Below are 21,925 nucleotides of genomic sequence, written 5' to 3'. Positions count from 1 at the left end.
TTCCATGATGGAGAGGTAAGAAACATATGATACTTTGCACAACAGGAATACTACTTTTACTTTTTAAAAGAGATCAATAAATACTGGGCTCAAAGGAAAATTACCAGTATGGTTGCTGAATAAGCCTTATGAAAAAGCAAGGGCCTTCAATCTAGAAAAATTACTCTGTAGAAGCAATATGATAAATATCTTCAAATACAAGAAAAGTGATGTTTAAGAGACTACCCTTAGTCTATATTGCTTTAGCATGCAAGATTAGATTCAAGGGACAGAAGTTATTGACAAGTGGATTTTAGTGCACTAAGCAAAAGAACATAATAAATAGGATGTCAAACCACAGAATGAACTAAATCAATAAGCAGTGACATTGTCAAAGAAGGGAGTAAATAACCAATTTGTAAGGGAAGCTGCAGAAAACATTCCTGTTTTGAAGGATAGGTTAAAATGGATTTTTTAAGATTCTTTTCATAGGTTCTATCATTCTGTAGGCCTCTCAAATGTATATGTATTAAGAAAAGAATTTTTGCACTTAATTAGCAAAATAGAATTTAAAACTATGTTCACCAAATTCACACCTATTCCAATCAGTCACCTTATGACATAGACAGAACTACATAAACAACAGCAGTGAGCCAGACTTCAGCTAACCAAAGGATCTTAGGGGATATATTGATATAGCCACTTAAACACTCACCAGTTCAATTATCTAGGACCACTATTACTGCTCCTTCTATCTTAACAACTAATCAAAGAGATAAAAAGTATATGTCAAACTATATTCATTCTGATAGTATCACTCTTCATCTTAACCTTCAATACTCTTTTATTTTTCCAAATAGCGTAAATGGAAAAAAAACCCAAAACCATCCCACCCATCCATAGCTCATTAGCAACAACACTGCGGTGAAATGCCACTCTAAAAGGATATCAGCTTTCTTCTTCTTAGAGAGTTCTTCTTGCCACAGCTCATGTCTTTTTAACTCATGATCAATGATATTCATACATAGAGCTCCAATTTTATAGTGAGTGATAAGTCCATGAAACTGAGAAAAGCTTTAAAGAAGAGATTTTAGTATGTATTTGAAGCATTATGTTTTGTAGATTCAGGAAAGTTATTTTGGGTAAACACATGTATAATTAATGTAGAAAATAAATTTGATATATATATTTCAATAAATGAATACACCCAGGGTATACTATGAAGACCTGAAATTATAAGATTACTTTATATATATTACCATTACCTGAAATAAAATTTTTAAGTTAGAAATGAAATAAAATGCATTTTTTGTAATCAACCACTATTTTAACTATGCAGATATTCTCAAAAATAAACTTTCAGACTGCTGTAAAACAAAACTAATAACATATTACTAATATTAAATAAAATGGATTATCAGAGAATAAGCCAGTAAAATATTAGTAATCAGGTTTTTTGCATGTTTCCTACTCAATTCATTCATCCGAGTATGTATTCAATAAATACCTACTCGCTAATGCTGGCACATTTTTAGAACAGAGGCAATTCTCTGGGAATTGGCTAGACTTTTCAAAATGTCTCAATAAATATCTTTCTAAAGAAAATATGTATATAAATAGCATATATGGATACACAACAGTTATAAATATATACATATACACATATATGTATATATACATATATACTGGCACTTACTCTGGGTCATGCTTTATTCTAAAAATTATTCAAAAATAGTGTTACTATCCAGTTTACAGATGAAGAAACTGAGGAACAGAATTAATGTAATCAAGAACACACAAGTAGTAAATAGCAGTACTTGGATTCAAATCCAGTCTATTTCCAGAGTCCATACTCTTAAATTCTAAACCAATTTACTATCCTACTCTGTGTGTATCCATGTACATGCATGGGTCAATACAGACTGAATGAAGGACAGAACAATAGAGAGGATAGAGAATGGGAAAGAGAGTAAGAGTTCAGAGGCAGAGCTTCAGCAGACACACAGGAAGAGAGCAAACCAGTAATCCACAATCCAAACTATTGACAGACTGAAACGGAGATAGACTTTTACTTTTATTTCCTTATTTTTATACTTACCTGGAAAAGCAAAAAAAGATGTAAATTATATTTGTAGCTAACTCAACACTTTGTTTCCAGTCTTCTCTTAGGACTCTTGCTAATGCACCAAGGGCAGTTTCTAAAGAAAAAAGGAACATGTAAAAATGATCATTCGCCTTGCCTGTGGTATAAAGGGTGATTGGTTTTAAATGCCTACTTATTGATAAATAACAAAGCTAAGATAGAACTAGGACAAAAAAGGAGGGTGCTTCTTTCCAACACAGAAAGCTATATTTAAAACTGAAATACAACTTTTACTTAAAAACCCATAACATGTAACTTTAAGTCTCTAATTATAAACAGAAAGTAAAATATGATTTAGATAAAGTAATATAAGTATATAATGGGTGACAAAATAAAAAGACCATTTCTTTCTTGATGTATATTTCTACTTGTAATCTTGCTACTGCAGTGCCATTTTTTGTTTTTTAACATATGATTTAATATGTTTGTGAAGAAGGAAAAAACTAGAATAAGTCTAAAAAAGTAATGAGCAGTTTAGCAGACTAACACTAGCTCCACTGAAGCAAATTAATAACCAAATAAAGCTTATACACACAAAAATAAATCTATTTTAATATTATGTTAAATTAATGCCAACAGACATAAATAAAACAAAAAATCCTTCACAAAACTAGCTTCAGGGTAGAATAAACATCTCTGCTAGATTTTTATCTTGAGAAAGGGAAAAACTTAATGAACTGATTAATGAGAATTACCATATGCTAAGTAAACATAAAGTAATGAGACTTGTTTCAAATTAGAATTGTTACATGGCTTACTGATTCTTAAAATATTAAAGCATTAAAGAAAATATCTGTGTGTTATACAGAGATCATAATTCAACTTTCTATAATAGGCACTCAGAATCTACTGTACTTCATGGACTGCATTATTGGTAATTGTTATTATGGTAATGAAAGTATTCAATTTATTTGTGCTCTGTGGCCATTCAGATTATAAAACAAGTATTATTAATCTTAGTGAGGAATTTTTCAAACTAAAAAACATCCTATAATATCATTTCATAATGTTATTTATACTCACATATGCTTTGAACAAAACTATTCTGGAGTGAAGTAAATAGGTAGGCAATATACATTAATATGTAAAGGTGCCACAAAGTTCTACTTAATAAAGAATCTGGCTAACTTTGTTTATCCAGTATTACTAAAGGCATTTCACCACTATAATCCAGGGGAAACATTATTTCTTAGAATATACAGTTGACCCTTGAACACACTGGCTTGAACTGTGTGGGTCCATTTATATGGGGATTTTTTCAATATTTTATATTATGATTGAAAAGTAAGGTAGAAGTTGCCAAAATGACTAGAAGGGAAGGCAAAGGAAAGATGCAGTGAAGCCTGGAACAGTAGGGCTCTTGCCTGCTCCTGGCACTCCTCACCCTACTCAATACCATTGAGGTCTTGAACTGAGAGGTGCAAAGGAACCAGCTCTGGGGAGAGATTCTCAGTGAGGTGGTGGAGCAGGGCCAGTCATGGGCTAAAATTGGCCAAGGACCACAGAATAACCTGCCTTCACCCTTCACCTCTCCCACTCCTCCCACACCCCCACTCCCAGGGTAACAGGTCCAGAAAACTGGAGCCAAGAGCACCAAGCAGGAACCTGGGATGTAGAGTGGACAGCAAAGAGGGCGCTGTCCATGGTGCTGAGAGCTCTCCAAAGTGGGGAGCTATTACCTCCAGGGAACTAACTGGCAGTTCACCACTTGATAGCATCTCCTATAAGCAGAAACTGCATTAGAACTTCATAAAGGGGGTCTGATGGAACAAGCAATCTACAGAGACAGGTAAAGGTGTTCTGCTTTCCCTCAGATTCCATGTATAAAAAGATTTCCCACATTCTTGGGTATGGAAGCAAGGAACAGGTACCACTCTAGGATCCAGCTTTGTTAACTTTGGGTAGGGACAAGGAGAGATGTGGTGCCTTGTCCTATTACTGTACTATTCATAGTTAAGTTTCTGGAGAGTCAAAAATTACATATGTATTTTTGACTGTGGGGGTGCACCTCTAAACCACCCTCTCCATTGTTCAAGAGTCAACTGTGCTTTGGAAAATGATGTACTATAATGTCATGAATTTAGGTAGATGGCTAGTGACCTATTTTCCAAATTTTATTTCATTTTTCTCCTTTAGTATAAAATATAAAAGTGTCTCAATAAAAACACAGCTGTAGGATTTGTACATAGGTTATCAAGAAATAGCCAAAAGAAAATTATGAAGTTTACTCAAGGTCAAAATATAACCCCCAAATGAATTTATAAGTTAAATGCAATCATAATTAAAATTCCATTATAATTTTTATGATATAATTTATATGATAAAGTGATGTCAAAATAATACATTCAAAAAATGTAAAGACCAGCAACACCTATTTAAAAAAAAAAAATCAACAAGTTGGAACACTTCTCCTACCTATTCTAAAACTCTAGTCAAAATACAAAACAAAACATAGCATGGAAATTATCAAATAGATCAACAGAAAAGAAAATAAAGCATTAAAACATACCTATGAATATACCAGAACAGTACATGGCACAGAATAATCTTTCAAGAAGTATCTATTGAATAATAGAATGCCAGGCATTTAACAGAAAAGGCATTTCAAATCTTTGGGGGAAGAAGGAGTATTCACTAACTAGGTTGGAATAACTGGCTATGAATATGCAACAAATTTACATCTCTACCTCCTACTTTCAACAAAAATGAATTCCAGAGCTAAGCATTTCTGAAACAACCAAAGTAAGGACCTCCAAAAATCCATTCCTCCACAAGTGAATTAAAACACTGGAAAAAACTGTCACCAACTTTTTTAGAAACCTGGAAATTAACTACATTTTGCAACAATAAGAAATATGGCTGAATCTTAGTAAGAGAAAATGTTTCAACTTGCCCTAATTCTATCCCCTCTGTGTAACTTTGTGGAAGCCTTGAAAACCAACAGCATTACAATTTTAGTATCTGTGAAAAACAGCAGCATAGCAGCCAACTGGAGGAAGCAGAACAATTTGGCACTCCTGAAAACCCCCACTCCACTCCACTCACTATGTGACCCATCTGGATATTTGCTGGAAAGCTCTATTCCTAGGGTTTGCATTTATTTGACCTGACTCAGAAATTGCTTTGTACAGGTTTATACCCAGGGCATTTGTTGAAAACCACTGGTGGCAACATTGCAACTGCAGGTGGTAGCCTTGCCAGTTGGGGTTAACAAGAGTCTAACCAAACAACCTTAAAAGGAAAAACTGGGAGTGAGATATTTACAAGGTCTTTGAAAAGCTCCAATATATTCCTGGGAAACCAGAAGGCCATGTACAAGTGCAGGAATGTGCTGATGCCCAGGAAAGACCTAAGAAAGACCTACTCTCTCATCTCTGGCCAATCCTGAGGCAATGTACAAGCAGGAATTAAAGGCTAAGGCCTTGGGAGTTTCTGGCAGGCTCAGTCAGTAAAGCATGAGACTCTTGATCTCAGGGTCATGAGTTTGAGCCCCATGTTGGGTGTAGAGATTAATTAAATAAGTAAAAAAAAGTTAAAAAAAAAAAGGCTAAGATCTTGTAAACTACCTGCTTAAATACTGAAGACATGCTCCAACAGACATACAAACACAGCCCCTCAGCAAAGGCTGGGACACTTAGGGCCAGGCATTTAAAAAACCTCCATCCAATCATTAAACACTAAACTAACTGAACTAGAAAGCTTCAGTGGCAGCACAAAGAATACAGATTTTTCAGAATTAATCCAAGAAACTCATTAAACCAACAGTAAAAATAAGCCCTGGAGGGAGTGTCCCAATATTATTTCAACAACAATAAAAATTAAAAGACATGCGAGAAAACAGGATGCTATGTCCTGTACTCAGTAAACACAGGAGTCAATAGGAATTGTCCATGAGGAAGCTCAGATGTTGAACTTATGAAACAAAGACTTTAAACTAGCTATTGTAAATACATTCAATGAACTAAAGGAAACCATATCTAAAGGTTTAAAGAAAAGTATGGGAAGGTAGGCAAATGATGTCTCATCAAACAAATAATATCAATAAGGAGATACAAATCAAAAAATATGAACCAAATATAAATTCTGGAGTTACAAAGTACATCTGAAATGAAAAATTCATTAAAGGGTCTTAATAGCAGATGTGAACTAGAAAAAGAAAGAACTGACAAATTAAAAGGTAGGTCAATTAAGACTATCCAGTCTAAAAAACTGAAAGAAAAAAGAATGAAAAATAAAGAGCCTCAAAGACCAATGGGGCACCAAACAAGCACATTAACATGGGAGTCCCAAGAGGAAAGGAGAGAAAGGAGCTAAATGAATATTTAACAAAATAATGCCCAAAACTTCCAAGTTTGATGAAAAACATTAATCTGCAGATCCAAGGAGTTCCATGAACTCCAAGCAAGACAAACTAAAAAACATCAACACCTAAAAACATCATAGTCACACTCACTGGCAAAAGCCAAAGGCAAAGAAAATGTTGAAAGCAGTAAGAAGAAAGCAGCTCAATAGTTATACAGGATCCTTCATAAGACTAACAGCCAATTTCATATCAGAAACCATGAAGACAATGGGATGGTATAGTCAAAGTACTAAAAGAAAAACACTGTCAAACAAGAATTCTACACCCAGCAAAACTACCCATTCAAACACCAAAGAAAAATTAAGTCATGCCTATTCCTAGGTAAACAAAAATTTAAAGAATTTGTTGATATTAAATCTTCCCTATGAGAATACTAAAGGGAATCCTTCAGGCTTAAATGAAAAAATTACCGCAGAAGAACTTAAATCCACACAAAGAAATAAAGAGCAAAGGTAAAGATAACTATATAAATAAAAAGACAGTATAAACATATTTCTGACTATACTCTTCTATCTGATTAAAAAAACTCATACATCAATAATTATATTACTGTGCTGATAGGCAAATAATATGTAATGATGTACTTTGTATTACCAAAATAGTACAAAGGAGTGGAGAGGGAATAAAGGTATATTGGAGCAAAGTTTTTACATACTATTCAAATTAAGTTACTATTAATTTGAACTAGATTATTTTAAGTTAAGATGGTAACTGTAATTCTAGGGCAAACATTCAGAAAATCAGGAAAACATAATAAAAGAAATCAAAAGGATTAAAATGGTATACTAAAAAATATCCATTTTACATAAAAGAAGGCAGTAATAAGGGGCTAAAGGAACAAAAATGATAAAAGATATAGAAAACAAATACAAAGTGTTAAATAACAATCCCACTTAATGAGTAATTACGTTAATGGTAAATAGACTAAACACTCCAATCAAAAGGGAGAGACTGGCAGAATGGATTAAAAAAAAAGCACAATCCAACTATATACTTTCTACAATACATTTTATTTTATTTATTTATTTATTTATTTTTATTTTTTATTTTTATTTTTTATTTTTTATTTTTTCAATACAAACATTTTAGATTCAAAGGCACAAATAGGGTGAAAGCAAACAGATTGAAAAAGATATACAAAAAAGAGACAATAGATTGAGAGAAACTATTCTAAGCACATAAAAGAAAAAGGATATAAATGATATAAATTTATATGCTAAATTATATATGTAAAAAAGGATATAAAGACTGTACATATATTTATGTAAATATATGTATAGTCTCACATACACACACACACACACACACACGAATACACAGGAATACAAACTTCAAAACAGGGTAGAAATTCCAAAAGTCTAGTGACATGAGGAAAATAGTAAATTCATTAGAAATCAGGCAAATGCAACTTAAAACAAGAGAACTTGTTCATTACCATAATACAATGTCAAAAAATTTAAAGTTTAATGGCTTTCATATTCCACTGGTCTGGGGACAGAGCAGTACAACCACTTAGGAAGGCAGTTTGGCAAAATCCCTTAAAACATTATGACCTGTATTTTTGTATGACCTCTGTTTCTGTGTACACACTGTAAAGAATTCCTTGCTTGTGACGAAACCAGAGAGGGAGACAAACTGTAAGAGACTCTTAATCTTAGGAAACAAACTGAGGGTTGCTGCAGGGGAGGGGAGTGGGAGGATGGGATAACTGGGTGATAGACACTGGGAAGGGTATGTGCTGTAATGAGCACTGGGTATTATATAAGACTGATGAATCACAGACCTGTACCCCTGAAACAAATAATATATGTTAATTAATTGAAAAAAGTGAACTCAATAAATTAAATGGGCTAAGGGATTCATGGAATTTAGTCATAAGAAAAATAAACACAAAATCACTTCTGTTCAGTTTAAATGCAATAGGTTTCTGGTCCCTGCTGTGGGAACACAAGTGTCAGTAAGTATCCTGGATCCATGCTTTAAATAAATGGCTTTATGTCTGTAAAAAAAAAAAAGGAAGAAGATATGTACAAAGATGTTCACTGAAGCAATATTCCCTACCGAAAAATTTGTAAACAATCTAACGACCGATCAATAGAGGAATGGCTAAAGCTATATAAAGCTTCATAAAAAGCAATAACCAAAATTGTTTAAAAATTAATTACATTATGGGGCACCTGGGTGGCTCAGTTGGTTAAGGGTCTGCTTTTGGCTTAGGTCATGATCCGAGAGTCCTGGGATAGAGCCAGTGTCAGGCTCCCTGCTCAGCGGGGAGCCTGCTTCTCCCTCTCCTCCCCACTTGTGCTCTCTTGCTATCTCTCTCTCTCAAATAAATAAATACAATCTTTACATTATATGTATCTATCTGCATGTAATCTCAAAACATTACTATATGGAAAAAATTAACAAAAAAGTAGTATGATATTATTAATATAAAAATTTTTACAAAGTAACACTCTATAAAAAATTCATATATATATACTTTATATATACAAAAGTATATATGAAAAGGATCTAGAAGAATGAATGCACTCCAAACTCAGATTATAGAGTAATGGTCAAAGGGGGTTTCATCTATAATATTCTAATTCTTTTAAAAAAATATATGAGTTGTGTAATTTTAAAAATACTTAAAATGCACAAATTTCCTACTGAGAACATCCTAGGACTTCCTGGACAATTCTTTCCAAGCTACAAAGTATAGGTGTGTACTGTGCAGCCTCCATAAAAGAATTATGAAAATAGACAAAAAGGTATTCTTTATCAAAGAATTATGAAAATAGACAAAAAAGGTATTCTTTATCATGTGATGGAAAATCAGGTAATAATGACATCTTTCATATTTTATTTTTGGCAGAAGTATAGTCAGAAAACCGTGCACTTAAAGTAATTCTATAGTGGTATTACTGAGAAAAAAGATTTTAAGAGCATTGTATCTCCTTTTTCTTTATTACCTAGCACATCTAATGAAAGGAGAGCATCAAATTCAATCAAAATAAACTTATAAAGATTAATACATATTTTTGCTGCACTACTGAAAAAAAACTAATTTTGGAACTTTAACCAATTTAATAAAAACATATACATATGTGTGCAAATGTCAGAAGTTTGATATTGTATCCTAACTGAAAGGATAAAAGTCTTCCAGAGCAGAAGAATGAAAAGATACAGTATCATTAATGCTTTATTTTTGTTGTTTAAATGATTTCCTCTTAAGAATATTTAAATGTTATCCTCTTAAGTTAAAAATTTTTCATAAGAAGGTATAACAAAGTTCTGGGAAACAAATGCATTCCTAACTTTGGTATAATTTTAGCTTTCTCCTTAAAAACCACATTATACAATTTTTCTATTTTTAATATTTATAGATATAAATCACCATTCAATAGTAGTTCTTCCAAGTTATCAGGATTTCGGGCAAGCTGCAGGATCAAAGCAGAACCCCGAACTTTGTCAGGAATATCTTCATATAGTAACTCAATGTATTCATCCATATCATTAATGTTAGCAACTTCATCAATCTGAAAGAAAGGAAGAGGAAGTACTCCAAAAGAACAATATTTAACAAAGCCACTGTTAAAAGAATGACATTTTGCCCTTTTAATAACAGACAAATTTTCCAAGGACTCATAGTTGCCATCCTTTTGTAGAGGGGAAAATTAGACCTTTGGGTGCTAGGACTCTAATACAAAGTAGCTATAAACCATATGAAAATAGGAAGTACATAAACTCTAAAATTGGCCTATTAATATAAAATATCTTAAATTTAATGCAAATAATTTATATATACTTCAATAGGTTAAACAATATTTCAAAACATAAGGCAATAAGAACATTTAAAACATTTCAAAACCTACTTATCAAAATAAATTATATCTAAAAAAATACCACTAACTTTTGCCTATATGAAATATTGAATATCTACCTTTTCCAGGTACTTCTAAGTTGAATAATCTTTAAAATATCCCTATCTATTTAATGTTATTGTATGAATTATTGATGGGAAAAGGCAACAACCTTACAATCAATCAGTTCTTTAGTAGATCAGAATATAGTCTTACCTCCATTCCTTCAAAAGGAGGTGGATCTTTAGGCTTGCTTGATTTTTCTTTTTTTTCTGTAAAAAGATTTTGTTTTTAATGAGAACTAGGTTTTTAGAGTTTCTGGGTAATTTTTATTTTCAGCAGCTGAGTTTTATTATGGCTGAGCTGGGGATCTTAAAACTGAATAGTTTATCAAATCATCTTTTTTCCAAGAAATAAAAAAATAAAAAATGTTAATCTATAATCCATCTGTTCTAATGAGGATATCAAGGATATAAATGAATAAAATCTATAAATGATCCCAAAGTCATAACTTCATTTCCTCCTACATTAACTTCTTGGGTATGTAAATAGCCAGACTTGCCAACAGGCAGCAAAATAGTCCCTTTGTAACTCACATTTAAGGTTGGAGGAGGAAAATCAATAAGGCAAAGATACATTAATGGGTTGAATAATATAAAAACTGAAATAAAAAAAAAAATCACTTAAGGTAACAAATCACATCAGTATTACTGTTTTGTTTCAATCACTTTAAGGGGCAAGGTTTTTGGCTTTGAAATAGTGAATACCACATAAAAAAGTTAAAAAAGAAAAATAGAATAGTTTTTTTAAAATAAGTGTGTATTTAACATAGTAACAGTATTTCATATATGTCTTCAAACATTAATATCTATATAAACAGATTGATTTTAATGGATTTATCCATATATTTTGACATGAAAATTTCCTCATATTCCTTTAATTTGGGGGAAAGAAGGTGAGAAGACTAATTTACCTTGAAAATTCAGTTAAAGGGTTTTATTAGTAAAGTTATTTTAATATAAATGCATTCATGATTGTATTAATTAGGCATTAGGAAAGATCAATTTTAACTACACTATACAACTCAAAATAAGTATACACACATCTTATTAGAGTACAGGATTTACTTTGCTCACTTTGAACTTATTTAACTTATTGAAGAAGTTATCTCCCTCATTTCCAAAGATCTTAACCAGAATATTCTATCATGAAACATTTAATACTTTTTCCTTATAGCACTTATTATGAATAATGAACAATTACACATTGAATGCCAGTGACGTAGTTGGATGCAATCAAGTTCAAACTGCTTATTTTTGCTTTTAAATTCATTCAAAAATACATATTGATCACATTAGATATTATATTCAGGGTTAACTAATAAAAATATGTATTAGACACAAGGCATTTTATTTGCTGTGGATAGAGAGAAAAGACTGAAATAATTTGAAAAATGTCCAAATTTTCTCTTACTTTTTTCTACTTAGTATAATCTTAAGCACTTATAAATTATTTCAAAGGTACCATATTTTATTTTATTTTATTTTATTTTTATTTTTATTTTTTATTTTTTAAGATTTTATTTATTTGCGAGAGAGAGAATGAGAGACAGAGAGCATGAGAGGGAGGAGGGTCAGAGGGAGAAGCAGACTCCCTGCTGAGCAGGGATCCTGATGCGGGACTCGATCCTGGGACTCCAGGATCATGGACCTGAGCCGAAGGCAGTTGCTTAACCAACTGAGCCACCCAGGTGCCCCAAAGGCACCATATTTTAGAACTCACAATGGTGAAAGACATGTAAACTAAATCAGTACTAGGAAGTAGAATACAGCATTCAATAATCTTAGATGACTTTCCATTGAAATGTCTGTATTTTTATTTTGTTTCATTTTTGGTTTAGATTATTTGATGATACCTTCGAAAAATAATCAACTGCTTAGCTCTAATATTTTAATTGCTTGGTTCTTTATGAGGAAATTGAAGCTAGAGGAATGGCAACAAGGAAGACATTAAGAATGAAAAAGCAGTATTTTCCTAAGAGTCATAAAACTATCCTAAAGGATAGTCTAAAATATATAACATATATTTTAACATTTAAATACCTGAGTAATCAATTCACATTATAAATTAAGTGTCAAGAAGAAATTTAGAAAATATAAATCTAGTTGGGGTACAGAAAATGGATTTTTCTGCCCCAAATTCTCTTCTTTTATTATTCTAGAGTCAGTATGACAGACATTTGTTTTTCATTCCTGATTTCAGCACATGTGTACACATACACAAACATACACACATACCACAGTATGAAATAGAAACAGATCATTTTGTGTGGAAGCATCTAATATAGAGCCTTGTACGCAGGAAACTAAGAGGTTTTTTTCATTTACTTATTTATAATACAGGCAAAACAAAATAAAACAATAACAACAACAACAAAAAACCCACCATTCAAAAGTCAAAAGCACGAACTATAGTCAAACAACTCTGGTTATGCATTAAAAAGTGAGGAATTCTACTTACCTTTTCCTGACAATGAATCACGGCGGTTCTGTAGATAGTACAACAGCTGTTCTACCTCATTTAATTTTGAGGGATGAATAAGTTTACATTCTTCAACCACCTTCCGTGCCAGGGAAGTTATATCTGTGTTGGCATTGAGACTCTTAAGACGAATGCTGTAAGCATATCAGAATTTTCCAACTCAGTTATATTAAAGTAAGTGATAACTTACACAATACTTCTTTTAAATAAATAGTTTATAATGCAGTTAAATGTACCTGACACAGACTCTTTCAGTAAAATATAATAAAGTATTAGATATAATTAGGCTTAAAATATGCAAAGAAATGATTTCTTTGAACTGGACAAATGAGATAACAAAAGAATATTAAAATCTACATCTGACTCCTCTAGGCAGGACAGCATATTCAGGGATCTTGTTTTAAAACAGTCTTTCTGACAATATATATAAAGTCTTTAGTCCCTGTTGGATGTGAGAATCCATACTGCCAAAAATGAGTAACTTTCTTGACCATACTCACAATCATTTTTTTTTTAAATAGGGTCAATACATAATATCAGTATATTCAGATTCAGTTGTTCTGATGGAAACAATTACCAATGTACATGAATTCATGGTACCAGGGAGAGCCATGAAGACATAAAATTAGGTTCAGGGTGAAACTTAACTGGAGGCAAAAGACTCTTACAAGCAGATGCACCAATGCAAGGCTTATATTCAAAAAGAGAAACATAAGAAAGTAGCCACTGTGTGGAATTCTTTTTTGGTGAAGATGGACAATTTTTGAAGAGACATCAAGGTATTAGATTAGAGGCAGTAGGGACAGAGATCTCAAAAAAATGTCTTACACTGAACATCTGTGAAATCATTATTCGGATAGGGATAAATTTATGCATAAATGCCCTGTGCTTCACCTATTCTGCCCTCCCACACCCCTTGGACTCCTGACAGGCTCTAATCTTTCTACTTTAGTTTTGCCTTTTCTAGAATGTCACATAGTTGGAATCATATAGTATGTAGTTTTTCCAGTCTGGCTTCTTTCACTTACATGCATTAATACAGTAAGGTACCTCAAATGTGTTTTCATAGCTTGATAGTTCATTTCTTTTTAGTGCTGAATCATACTTGGTTATATGAATGCACCAAAATTTGTTGAAGGATATCTGGGGTGCTTCCTGCTTCTGACAATCATAAATTTTCTATAAACATTCACGTACCAGTTTTCGTGTGGACATTATTTTCAATTCATTTGAGTTCATATCTAGGGACAACTGATAGATTATATGGTAAGCCTATGACTAGCTTTGTAAGAAATTGCCAAACTGTCTTCCAAAGTGGCAGTATCATTTTATATTCCCACTAGCAATGAATGAGTTCCTACTGCTCTATATCCTCACCAGCATTTGCTGTCAATATTTTGGATTTTATCTATTCTAATAGATGTGCAGTGGTATCTTAATATAATAATTTTTCTACTTTTTAAAAAAATTATGTTATGTTAAAACATACATCATTAGTTTTTGAGGTAGTGTTCCATGATTCATTGTTTGCGTATAACACCCAGAGCTCCATTCAGTACGTGCCCTCTTTAATACCCATTACCAGGCTAACCCATCCCCCCACCCCTCTCCACTCTAGAACCCTCAGTTTGTTTCTCAGAGTACACAGTCTCTCACGGTTCGTCTCGCCCACTGACTTCCCCCACCTTCATTTCTCCCTTCCTACTATCTTCTTCTTTTTTTTTAACATATAATGTATTATTTGTTTCAGAGGTACAGGTCTGTGATTCAATAGTCTTACACAATTCACAGCGCTCACCATAGCACATACCCTCCCCAATGTCTATCACCCAGCCACCCCATCGCTCCCACCCCCCACCACTCCAGCAACCCTCAGTTTGTTTCCTGAGATTAAGAATTCCTCATATCAGTGAGGAATGTAAGGTCATGTAATACATGTCTTTCTCTGATTGACTTGTTTAACCCAGCATAATACCTTCCAGTTCCACCCATGTCGTTGCAAATGCCAAGATTTCATTCCTTTTGATGGCTGCATAATATTCCATTGTACATATGTACCACTTCTTCTTTATCCATTCATCTGTCGATGGACATCTTGGCTCTTTCCATAGTTTGGCTATTGTGAACATTGCTACTATAAACATCAGGGTGCACGTACCCCTTCGGATCCCTACATTTGTATCTTTGGGGTAAATACCCAGTAGTGCAATTGCTGGGTCGTATGGTAGCTCTATTTTCAACTTTTAGAGGAACCTCCATAAAGTTTAGCAGAGTGCCTGCACCAGTTTGCATTCCCACCAACAGTGTAGGAGGGTTCCCCTTTCTCCACATCCCCGCCAACATCTGTCAGTTCCCGGCTTGTTAATTTTAGCCATTCTGACTGGTGTGAGGTGGTATCTCATTGAGGTTTTGATTTAGATTTCCCTGATGCCGAGCGATGTTGAGCACTTTTTCATGTGTCTGTTGGCCGTTTGGATGTCTTCTTTGGAAAAATGTCTGTTCATGCCTTCTGCCCATTTCTTGATTGGATCATTTGTTCTTTGGGTGTTGAGTTTCATAAGTTCTTTATAGATTTTGGATGCTAGCCCTTTATCTGATATGTCATTTGCAAATATCTTCTCCCATTCTGTCGGCTGTCTTTTGGTTTTGTTGACTGTTTCTTTTGCTGTGCAAAAGCTTTTTATCCTGATGAAGTCCCAATAGTTCATTTTTGCCCTTGCTTCCCTTGCCTTTGGCGATGTTTCTAGGAAGAAGTTGCTGAGGCTGAGGTCGAAGAGGTTGCTGCCTGTGTTCTCCTTTAGGATTTTGATGGACTCCTGTCTCACACTGAGGTCTTTCAACCATTTTGAGTCTATTTTTGTGTGTGGTGTAAGGAAGTGGTCCAGTTTCATTCTTCTGCATGTGGCTGTCCAATTTCCCAACACCATTTGTTGAAGAGACTGTCTTTCTTCCATTGGACATTCTTTCCTGCTTTGTCAAAGATTAGTTGACCATAGAGTTGAGGGTCCACTTCTGGGCTCTCTATTCTGTTCCATTGATCTATGTGTCAGTTTTTGTGCCAGGACCATACTGTCTTGACGATTACAGCTTTGTAATAGAGCTTGAAGTCCGGAATTGTGATGCCACCAGCTTTGCTTTTCTTTTTCAACATTCCTCTGGCTATGCGGGGTCTTCTCTGGTTCCATACAAATTTTAGGATTATTTGCTCCATTTCTTTAAAAAAAGTTGATAGTATTTTGATAGGGATTGCATTGAATGTGTAGTTGCTCTGGGTAGCATGACATCTTCACAATATCTGTTCTTCCAATCCATGAGCATGGAACGTTTTTCCATTTCTTTGTGTCTTCCTCAATTTCTTTCATGAGTAGTTTATAGTTTTCTGAGTAGATTCTTTGCATCTTTGGTTAGATTTACTCCTATGTATCTTATGGTTTTGGGTGCAATTGTAAATGGGATCTACTCCTTAATTTCTCTTTCTTCTGTCTTGTTGTTGGTATAGGAATGCCACTGATTTCTGTGCATTGATTTTCTATCCTGTCACTTCACTGAATTCCTGTATGAGTTCCAGCAGTTTCGGGGTGGAGTCTTTTGGGTTTTCCACATAAAGCATCATATCATCTGCAAAGAGTGAGAGTTTGACTTCTTTGCCGATTCAGATGCCTTTTATTTCTTTTTCTTGTCTGACTGCTGTGGCTAGAAATTCTAATACTATGTTGAATAGCAGTGGTGATAGTGGACATCCCTGCCATGGTCCTGACCTTAGGGGGAAAGCTCTCAGTTTTTCCCCATTGAGAAGGATACTCGCTGTGGGTTTTTCAGAGATGGCTTTTATGATATTGAGGTATGTACCCGCTATCCCTATACTCTGAAGAGTTTTGATCAGGAAAGGATGCTGTACTTTGTCAAATGCTTTTTCTGCATCTATTGAGAGGATCATATGGTTCTTGGTCTTTCTTTTATTAATGTATTGTATCACATTGATTGATTTGCAGATATGGAACCAACCTTGAAGCCCAGGGATAAATCCTACTTGGTCGTGGTCAATAATCCTTTTAATGTACTGTTGGATCCTGTTGGCTAGTATTTTGGTGAGAATTTTTGCATCCATGTTCGTCAAGGATATTGGTCTGTAATTCTCCTTTTGGATGGGGTCTTTGTCTGGTTTGGGGATCAAGGTAATGGCGGCCTCATAAACAAGTTTGGAAGTCTTCCTTCCATTTCTATTTCTTGGAACAGTTTCAGAAGAATAAGTATTAATTCTTCTTTAAATGTTTGGTAGAATTCCCCTAGGAAGCCATCTGGCCCTGGACTCTTGTTTGTTGGGAGATTTGTGATGACTGCTTCAATTTCCTTAGTGGTTATAGGTCTGTTCAGGTTTTCTATTTCTTCCTAGTTCAGTTTAGGTAGTTGATACATCTCTAGGAAGGCATCCATTTCTTCCAGATTATCTAATTTGCTGGCATACAGTTGCACATAATATGTTCTTATAACTGTTTGTATTTCTTTGGTGTTGGTTGTGATCTGTTCTTTTTCATTCATGATTTTATTTACTTGGGTCATTTCTCTTTTCTTTTTCATAAGTGTGGCCAGGAGTTTATCAATCTTGTTAATTCAAAGAACCAGCTCCTAGTTTCGTTGATCTGTTCTACTGTTCTTTTGGTTTCTATTTCATGGATTTCTGCTCCGATCTTTATTATTTGTCTTCTCTTGCTGCCTTTAGGCTTTATTTGCCATTCTTCTCCAGCTCCTTTAGGTGTAGGGTTAGGTTGTGTATTTGAGACCTTTCTTGTTTCTTGAGAAAGGCTTGTATTGCTATATACTTTCCTCTTTGGACTGCCTTTGCTGCATCCCAAAGATTTTCAACAGTTGTGTTTTCATTTACATTGGTTTCCATGAATTTTTTTAATTCTTCTTTAAGTTCCTGGTTGACCCATTCATTCTTTACTACGATGCTCTTTAGCTTCCATGTATTTGAGTTCTTTCCGACTTTCCTCTTGTGATTTAGTTCTAGTTTCAAAGGTTTGTGGTCTGAAAATATGCAGGGACTCATCCCAATCTTTTGGTACTGGTTGAGACCTGATTTGTGAACTAGGTTGTGATCTATTCTGGAGAATGTTCCATGGGCACTAGAGAAGAATGTCTATTCTGTTGCTTTGGGATGGAATGTTCCGAATATATCTGTGAAGTCCATTTGGTCCAGTGTGTCATTTAAAGTCTTTATTTCCTTGTTGATCTTTTGCTTAGATGATCTGTCCATTTCAGTGAGGGGGGTGTTAAAGTCCCCCACTATTATTTATTATTGTCGATGTGTTTCTTTGCTTTTGTTATTAATTAGCTTATATAAGTGTCTGCTCCCATGTTAGGGTCATAGGGATTTACAATTGTTAGATCTTCTTGTTGGAGAGACCCTTTAAGTAGGATATAGTGTCCTTCCTCATCTCTTATTACAGTCTTTGGTTTAAAATCTAATTTGTCTGATAGAAGGATTGCCACCCCAGCTTTCTTTTGGTGTCCATTAGCATGGTAAATGGTTTTCCACCCCCTCACTTTCAATCTGGGGGTGTCTTTGGTTCTAAAATGAGTCTCTTGCAGACAGCATATCGATGGGTCTTGTTTTTTTTCTCCAATCTGACAGCCTGTGTCTTTTGATTGGGACATTTAGCCCATTTACATTCAGGGTAACTATTAAAAGATACGAATTTAGTGCCACTGTACTGCCTGTCAGGTGACTGTTAGTGTATATTATCTGTGTTCCTTTCTGGTCTATGCTACTTTTAGGCTCTCTTTGCTTAGAGGACCCCTTTCAATATTTGTTGTAGGGCTGGTTTTGTGTTTGCAAATTCCTTTAGTATTTGTTTGTCCTGGAAGTTTTTTATCTCTCCTTCTATTTTCAGTGACAGCCTAGCTGGATATAGTATTCTTGGCTGCATATTTTTCTCATTTAGTGCTCTGAATATATCCTGCCAGTCCTTTCTGTCCTGCCAGGTCTCTGTGGATAGGTCTGTTGTCGATCTAATGTTTCCAGCATTGTAGGTTACAGATCTCTTGTCCCGAGCTGCTTTCAGGATTTTCTTTTTGTCTCTGAGACTCGTTAAGTTTTACTATTAGATGTTGGGGAGTTGACCTATTTTTATTGATTTTGAGGGCAGTTCTCTGTGCTTCCTGGATTTTGATGCCTGTTTCCTTCACCAAATCTGCTATAATTTGCTCCAATATACCTTCTGCCCTTCTCTCTCTTTCTTCTTCTTCTGGGATCCCAAATATTATAATATTGTTTCGTCTTATGGTATCATTTATCTCTCAATTTCTGCCCTCATGATCCAGTAATTGTTTATCTCTTTTTCTCAGTTTCTTTATTTTCCATCATTTGATCTTCTATATCACTAATTCTCTCTCTGCCTCATTTATCCTAGCAGTTAGAGCCTCCATTTTTGATTGCACCTCATTAATAGCCTTTTATTTCGACTTGGTTAGATTTTAGTTCTTTTATTTCTCCAGAAAGGGTTTCTCTAATATCTTCCACGCTTTCTTCAAGCCCAGGTAGTATCTTTAAAATCATCATTCTGAACTCTAGTTCCAACACTGCACTGATGTCCATATTGAGCAGGTCCCTGGCCGTCGGTACTGCCTCTTGTTCTTTTTTTTGAGGTGATTTTTTCCATCTTGTCATTTTGTGCAGACGAGAATAGATGAATGAGAGAAAAAAATGCTAACAGGGTAACGACGACCCCAGAAAAATATACAATAAACAATTCAGAAGATTCCTGAAACTAGGCAAAAAGAAAGGAAAATAAAGAAAAAAGAAAAAAAAGATAAAAAAACAAAACAAAACAGAATATGATCAAATATGATCAGGCTGGTGCATAGATAAGTGCCACACGCTAGATTTGGGGCGTATTTTGGTTTGTTAGAAGAAAGTGCCTCCGAAAATTTTTAAAAAAGAAAAACTTATATATGTACAAAAATAAGGGTAAATACGATGAAGGGATGGATTATGACTATAAAGAAGAAAATTATAAAAGATTTTATAAAAGGAATTGATAAGAAGTTGGCTGAAAAAAAAAGGAGGAATAAAAAAAAAAGCTGGAGGGAATGTGATCAGGCAGAAAAGTAGAACAAAGCCATACACTAGAGATTTAGGGTATATTTTGGTCTGTTAGAAGAAACTATATCCCAATATTTTAAAGAGAAAACTTATATATATATATATACCAAAAATAAGGTTAACTACTATGAAGGGATAAAATATGACTCTAAAAATGAAAAATAAAAATGTTTTTTAAAAAAGGGATTGATAAGATGTTGGCTGAAAAAGGGAAAAAGAAATATTCAAAAAAAAAAAAAGAAAATTTAAAAAATTAACTTTGAAAGACTAAAGAATCATGGGAAAAAAGCCATGAATTCTATGTGCAGTATTCCCCTAGCTCTGGAGTTCTGTCATTCTCATTGACCGATAAACTTGGTCTTGGCTGACTGTTCTTGCTGATCTTCTGGGGGAGGGGCCTGTCACAGTGGTTCTCAAATGTCTTTGCTGGAGGCGGAATTACCCCGCCCTTCCCTGGGGCCAGGCTAAGCAATCTGCTCTACTTTGTTCTCGGGAGCTTTTGTTCCCTGCAAGCGTTCTGTACAGCTTTGGAGGACAAGAGTGAAAATGGCGGCCTCCCAAACTCCATCCCAGAGGGCTGAGAACTCAGGGCCCCACTCCTCAGTGAGCCCCCAGAGAAAAGCAGTCAATCACTCCCGTCTCCCTGGACTCCAGCCTCACTCCGTGCTCACCTGGCCTGTGACCAAGCTTTTCTATCTCTGGCACATGACCCCATTTGGAGTCTCTAAACCAATCAGATCCCTGCGGTGCACTTCTGAGCCGCTCCTCCCGGGGGAGGAAGGGGAGTCTCCCCGTATCTGCCACTTGTTGGGCCGCTGCTGGAGGAGCAGTGGCCCGACTGTTCCGTGGATCACGGTTTATGGCAACCCCGAGCTGAGAGTCCACTCCTCGGCTCCGTCTCTGCAGCTGGCTTCCCCGCTCCAATACCTGGGAGCTCTGCTGCACTCAGGCACCCCCGGTCTTCCTGTGACCCCGAGGGTCCTGAGACCACACTGTCCCAGCGAGGGTTCCACCCCCAGCTTAGCCACTGGAGTGACATCCCTGAGCATAGCAGACTTCGAAAAGTTCCAATTTTGTGCTCCGCTCTCTATCACTTGCCAGTAGCGGCTGGCGGAGGCCCCCTCCCCCACCATCTATCTTCCCAAATATCGCCTCAGATTCACTTCTCTGCACGTCCTACCTTCCAGAAAGTGGTCACTCTTCTGTTCAGAGAGCTGCTGCTATTCTTTTCTTTGATCTCCTGTTGAATTCGTAGGTGTTCAGAATGGTTTGAACCCTACCTAGCTGAATTCCTGGGACCAAACAAAATTTAGGTCTCCTATTCCTCCTCCATCTTGCTCCCCAGCTCTACTCTTTTTTAGATCTATTTTCCACCAACATATATATTAACAATTTGATTTGTCTTCTTTCCATCCAAGGTAACAGATTTTCTTCTTCATTATGTAGGTCTCTCTCCTAAATCCTTCCCTTCTTATAAAAGACAAAGAAGAGGGTGCCTGGGCAGCTCAGTTGGTTAAGCGTCTGCCTTCAGCTCAGGTCATGATCTCGGTGTCCTGGATTGAGTCCTGCATCAGGCTCCCTGCTCAGCGTGGAGTCTGCTTCTCCCTCTCCCTCTGTGCTTTCTCTCCCTGTCTTGCTCTCTTTCAGATAAATAAATAAAATCTTAAAAAAAAAAAAAGACAAAGAAGAAATAGGGCTAGAACTTTTAGAAAACGTCAGCTGTATGCTTACTGATTATACCCGTAGTCAAAAATCAGAACCTTCATTAGGCAGTCCATACCTATTAAGAAGACCAAAAACTCACAAGAAAAATACCCATACTACTTTTGGACCATAATCATCAGTATCTCATAAAGAAATCTTCAGAAAACTGGGACTCTGTTGAAGATGGGCTTAAATATTCCTTTGCCTAATAAGGGAAAATGAAATATAGTACAAGTCTTCTAGAC

The 21,925-nt window shown here is 35.2% G+C and overlaps 1 protein-coding gene across 1 annotated transcript in view; it reads right to left on the bottom strand.

Moving 5' to 3' along the window:
* KIFAP3 (kinesin associated protein 3) overlaps window positions 1-21,925 on the bottom strand; it is a 182,426-nt gene that overhangs the window by 134,668 nt on the left and 25,833 nt on the right. Inside the window, exons 3-7 of the mRNA XM_064594336.1 lie at window positions 12,851-13,005; window positions 10,547-10,602; window positions 9,865-10,006; window positions 2,078-2,177; window positions 929-1,053 (exon numbers count right to left, since the gene is read on the bottom strand). Coding sequence (XP_064450406.1) covers window positions 929-1,053; window positions 2,078-2,177; window positions 9,865-10,006; window positions 10,547-10,602; window positions 12,851-13,005 — 578 coding nt within the window. The remainder of the gene's footprint in view (window positions 1-928; window positions 1,054-2,077; window positions 2,178-9,864; window positions 10,007-10,546; window positions 10,603-12,850; window positions 13,006-21,925) is intronic.

Source organism: Mirounga angustirostris, unplaced genomic scaffold, assembly GCF_029215605.1.
Source record: "Mirounga angustirostris isolate CCGP_5_RB_7025 unplaced genomic scaffold, mMirAng1.0.hap1 SCAF_6, whole genome shotgun sequence".
NCBI lineage: Eukaryota > Metazoa > Chordata > Mammalia > Carnivora > Phocidae > Mirounga > Mirounga angustirostris.
Note: the sequence above shows the minus strand (reverse complement) of the source record. Positions and strands in the feature narration are given on the sequence as shown.